At 40.9% G+C, this 5,411-nt stretch overlaps 1 protein-coding gene across 1 annotated transcript in view; it reads left to right on the top strand.

Moving 5' to 3' along the window:
- Positions 1-5,411, top strand: part of RABEP1 (rabaptin, RAB GTPase binding effector protein 1) — a 31,050-nt gene that overhangs the window by 14,929 nt on the left and 10,710 nt on the right. Inside the window, exons 6-8 of the mRNA XM_010137490.1 lie at positions 228-406; positions 1,395-1,520; positions 4,076-4,543. Of these exons, the coding sequence (XP_010135792.1) occupies positions 228-406; positions 1,395-1,520; positions 4,076-4,543 (773 nt within the window). The remainder of the gene's footprint in view (positions 1-227; positions 407-1,394; positions 1,521-4,075; positions 4,544-5,411) is intronic.

Here is a 5,411-nt window from a genome sequence, read left to right as displayed (position 1 = left end):
GGACAGGGGTCAGTGGGGACCTGGCAGTGCTGGGGAACGGGGGACTCAAGGAGCTGAAAGGTCTCTTTCAACCAAAATGATTCTATGATTATTCTTAAATAGTTGTTAAATGAAGCCTGAATATTCTTGATTAGAACAATAATTACTTTTATTCATGAAAATGCTTCTCTTTGGAAAAGAGGATTAAAAAACTCTGGTTCAGAATGACTCTTTCTGTTTTTGAACAGTCTGCCATCTCTTAGAGCAAGAGCGACAGCAGCACAACCAGTTGAAACACACGTGGCAAAAAGCCAATGACCAGTTCTTGGAGTCTCAGCGTTTGCTGATGCGGGACATGCAGCGTATGGAGATTGTCCTGACCTCTGAGCAGCTCCGACAAGTTGAAGAACTGAAAAAAAGGGATCAGGTTACTTGCTGCTTTCCTTTTTTTTTTTTTTTTTAAATAACATAGGGTTAATGGGTTCCCTCCCTGAGCCCAAGGAAAGAGCCAGTGGTGGTGCTAGGGGATACACAGAGATTAAATCAGGCTTTCCTTTTTTTTTTTTTTTTTAAATACAGTAGAGTTAATGTGGTGTGATGGGTATGGAAATCACATGTTGGAGAGAAGTTATTTAAGTGTGTTAATATTTCAAAAAGCAATTGCTGACAGTTGTGATAAAAATTCTCCTTGTGAGTGACAGCTGACAGTTATAACACAGGCTCTCCATTTGTACAAATGTTTTAATATTAACGTATATAATAACTTCAGTGTTGCCAGTATTGTTAAATGAAAAGGTAGTAATATCTAGAAGTTAATCTTACGAGGAAGAAACAGTCATCTATGACATGAAACATGTGGGTTAAGGATGTTAGGGCAGCAAAGTGAAGAGCTTCATTTGTAATTAACTTACGCAAGTGACTGTGTGTGTGCTTTATGACTTACTGTCCTGTGAAGTCTTTCCTTTGGTTCTTTTTCTCTATGTTTCATTCCATTGTTTAGAGTGATCAAGGCACTTCTTGTTTGCACATTTTGGCTTCCCAGTGGCTGTTAATGGGGCCATTAGTGATGCAGATGTGTTATCAGGGTGATTACAATAACCAGCGGCTGTTTTTGTTACTTGTTTGGTAATTCCTAAAATAAGAACTTTGATCTAGGTAATATGTTCTTTGAATAAGATTATTCTCGAACATCAATTGGCCACTAAACTTTAAAAGTAAGTTTTCCTTTAAGGCAGCTTGGGTGCCTTGTGAAATGAACGCCAGATTTTTAACTAAAAGAACTCTTATGTGATAAATACTGGGTTTTTAACTGAAATACCTTTGTAGCTCAGTTTATCGTGAAAGCTAATATCATGACTACTACGGCAAAACTGAGTCCAGCTTATATGTGTTCTCTATCGCCCACTGCTTTCTAGGAAGAAGATGATCAGCAAAGACTTACCAAGAGAAAGGAGCAGAAGCAAAAAGATTCAGATGATGAAACGAAAGCTTCGTGTTCTCTAGCCCCTGAGGAAGCCCTTACCCAGCTCTCTAATGAAGAGGTAAAAGACGGGTATAAAGGCACCACAACTTCGAACACTCACGCATTCCTCAGGGTGTTGATTACGAATTCAAATGTGCACTTAGTGCATTTTATTCTCTGTAGTTCGTAATTCTTAATAAACAATGGAAAATCTTAGACATTGCACTTGAGTCTATAAATTCTAATAAAGATCGCAAGACAATAATCCTGAGAAGTGTTGTTAGAAACTATCGTTTACCTTTTGCATCCTGATGTCAAGTGCTGTCAAATTCTCTCAGGATTTTTAACCATGTTCTAACACTCCTAAATGTTCAGAATTAAACCACTTATATCTGAACGTTCCGCAAGTGGATTGTAGCTCCTTTGCTAACCTCCGTGTTGAATTCTGGACAACACTTACACACTGGGTGACAGGTCTCAGCTCACTGATGGTGAAGGCAGCCTGTCGCTTAGCACATGCAAAATAGTATGATAGGGGTCTGTGATCGTATGGATTAAGCTACATCCAACTATGTGAGTTGAGAGTTTGGCCACATCTGTTCGGCAAGAAAAATAAGCTTTTTTAGCCAAGCCAGTAGCTGGGGCTCAGCAGCAAGTGTTCGCGGAAGCTGCCTGAGCTCTGTTAGTAAACCCATTACAAGAGCCAGAAAAAGCGATGCTGCTGGATGTCACTTGGGTGCTGGGACAAGCTGCAGTTGTGTTTGAAGTTCACCAAAGCTTTTGGCTTGTGAGGAAATGAGTGAATGCACAGGTTGGGACTGGGAAACAGTATTGACATAGGCAGATACTTAACCTTTTCCACAGTGTTTTGCTTATTTATCTGATCACCTGACAAGTTCCATTTCGGTTTTATAAGTCAAAATAGGGACAAAATAAAAATAAATGAAGTTTTGTGCTATGGAAGCTTATGTAAGCTTCAGGAGACTTGACAACTTGCAGTATGAGCCAGTTTTTGGCCTGTTTTATCCTTTTTGAAAGGGAAAAAGTATATGCTTCTAGATTCTGCCCTTTATTCGTGCTGATTTACAATAGTTCAGAATGCAGAAAGATGTTCTGAGTCATCACGGCTCAGTGTGGCTGGATCTAGTCCTGTCCTTTATCTACAGCAGGGATACGACTTTCATTTTGAACACTGTGGTGTGTGCTAACTCTTTATCCGATATGTATGCAAATGAGACATTGACAGTGAACAAAAGTTTCCCCTTCTGATTTTTTTTTCTTTAATCTCAGTTCCTAGGATGCTCTTTAGTCCCTTAATGACAACATCTATTTAATTCTAGGAATTAGACATAATGGAAAATTGTACAGTTTGAGTTTTGGGTTTATTTGTGGATTTGTTTTTGTTGCTATTCCTGACCTCTTTCAACTGTACAGAATGTGTTCTACAAGTGGTAATGAACCGTATTGTTGGTCATGTCTTACAACTTGTCGTAACTTGACTTCTGAGCTCTTCTGTCAAATTCAAACAATTCAAACAATTGATTTGTTAACTGCATCACCAAACAGTTGTCTGAGGATGTAATTTTATATCAGTCAGTATTCTCTTGGCTTTTTGTTTTGAAGTTTTATATATGTACATCTATAAATATTATGCCTAAAATTAAACAAGGGACTTACAACAGCCATAAAACCAGTAGTACAGGTTAAGCACCTGTGTGGAAGTACCAGCTGCCTGCTGGTCTCTGCTGGCCCTATTTCAGATACTATTATTTTTGTCAAGAGCCCTGTTTTCAGTGTTATTTTCTGTACATATCTAATGGCAAAGCAGAAGAGCATAATTCATTGGAAGGCATTTGGAAAGCAGTCGTATGTTTTTTAAACAGAGCATTGCTGCTCTCTTGTCAGTGCTACAAATAAACAGAAATAGATCAAGAGACTTAATGTGCCTATGTACGTCACAGGACAATCAGCGTGGCTTTTGATACTGCCATTCCCCCAGATCCCTTCCTCTTTAAGCCCTGCCTTTTCCTTTTTCATTTTATTTTATGTACAAATAATGTTTTAAAGAAGATATTTCTTTCTCTTGCAATATTTCATCTAGTACTCAAAGCAGAAGAAGGAAATAGAAGAATATTCACTTGTCAGTATGGAGTAGATTTTAGGTATATCATTCTCCATTTATTTTTATGTTAAAGTAAGGGGGTTTGCCTTATGAAAGATTTCTGAATTTACTTGTGGAACTCTTTGCCTCTGTTGTATAGATGATAGTCCTAGAAGTGAAATTGCAAGTACATCTCTTTAGTGGAAGAGGCACCTTGTTTCCGATATTGGAAGATGTGAGGTGACTGTGTCCTTGCTTGTCTGGCAGGAAGACGGATTCTTTCAAAAGCTCTCTGTTAACAGAAGACTTTTTTTGCTTGTCCGTTTTGGTTTGGTTTGTTACTTAATTCTAGCTGCTACATTTCGGTTCTGTATCCTTTTCTCTGCCATCTTAAGCTTAGTGATCAGATGTTCTTGCCAAAGCCAGTTTAAATTTGCCTTTACCGTGTCTAGTAATTAGTGTCCAGCATTCATCTTGGGCCATCCTTCGAGGATGGAGTATGTAATTTTTTCTCTCTTGATTCTCAATTTCAGGTGCATGTCAATAGCACCCATGGCTCAGTCCATTCGTTGGATGCAGACTTGCTTCTGTCTTCTGGTGAATCTTTCAATAAATCCGATAATGATATGTTTAAAGATGGACTACGGAGGGCACAGTCAACAGACAGTCTGGGGACGTCTGGATCTTTACAGTCCAAAGCTTTAGGATACAACAACAAAGCAAAGTCTGCTGGGAACCTGGACGAGTCAGATTTTGGACCACTTGTTGGAGCAGATTCAGTGTCTGAGAACTTTGATACAGCTTCCCTTGGGTCTCTGCAAATGCCAAGTGGGTTCATGTTAACCAAAGATCAGGAAAAAGCAATCAAAGCAATGACACCAGAGCAAGAAGAGACTGCTTCGCTGCTCTCCAGCGTTACCCAAGGTGTAGAAAGTGCTTATGTATCTCCCAGCGGTTACCGCTTGGTTAGTGAGACGGAGTGGAACCTGCTGCAGAAGGAGGTGAGTACCCACTGCGAGCATTTCCTGTGGCCGCTGCCTGCATCACCAGCTGCCTGCACGTTGTGGGCTGCCTGCACGGTGAAAGCTCTTCCTAGTTTGCTTTACGTGGAGTCAGGCATGGAAGGAAGTAGGTAGCATCGTATATAGCCATTCCTTTTCTCCCTTGGAAAGCACGTTCTTGTAACCCGCATGGGCTGGCTCTGTGGTGGGAAAGTCAACTTTTCTGAACCCAGTGTGGTTGTGCTCTTACGGGAGGGTCTGGTGGAGGCAGCTGTTGGTCTTGAAATGTGAGAGTGAAAAAACATGGGAGAGCTCAAAGAAAAGGAGAAAATGGAAACTGAGGAAAGGACATTATGGTGCAACTGGGGTGACTGGGAGAGTGCAGGGATTCACAAGTGGAGCAGAGCTAACAGTGCTGTTTTGTAAGCCAGGGAGTTTTACTGAGGACTGCGCGTGGAGTGTGGTGTGGAAATGACCAACCAAGATAAGCATAACACATGCAGCTACCACAAAGGAAGCGTTGGAAAATTGCTGGGGACTTGCATCATCAGACGCTAATTTCTGAGAGCGACAAGCAGCAGATCAGACCCGACTCCATGCCAGTCTCGGTGTGGGGGACCACAGAAATGGTTGCTTCTGGGTGTTCCACCCATCAGTTTTCCAGCAGCTTTATACGATGCCAGTTCAAAGCTTACCCTTGGTTTCTTGCTGAAAAAAGGAGTCTTATGGGGCTCCTGTTGTTCCTCTTTCAGAAGAAGAGATGCCAAGGAGCAATGTTTTAGGGGGAAGAAAACTCAGCAGGCAAGTTAACAATCCATAACGAGTGAAAAGGAAGACAAGATGGGGGTGAAAAAGGAATGCAGGAATG

The sequence above is a fragment of the Buceros rhinoceros genome, unplaced genomic scaffold (genome assembly GCF_000710305.1).
Source record: "Buceros rhinoceros silvestris isolate BGI_N320 unplaced genomic scaffold, ASM71030v1 scaffold3826, whole genome shotgun sequence".
Lineage (NCBI taxonomy): Eukaryota > Metazoa > Chordata > Aves > Bucerotiformes > Bucerotidae > Buceros > Buceros rhinoceros.
Note: the sequence above shows the minus strand (reverse complement) of the source record. Positions and strands in the feature narration are given on the sequence as shown.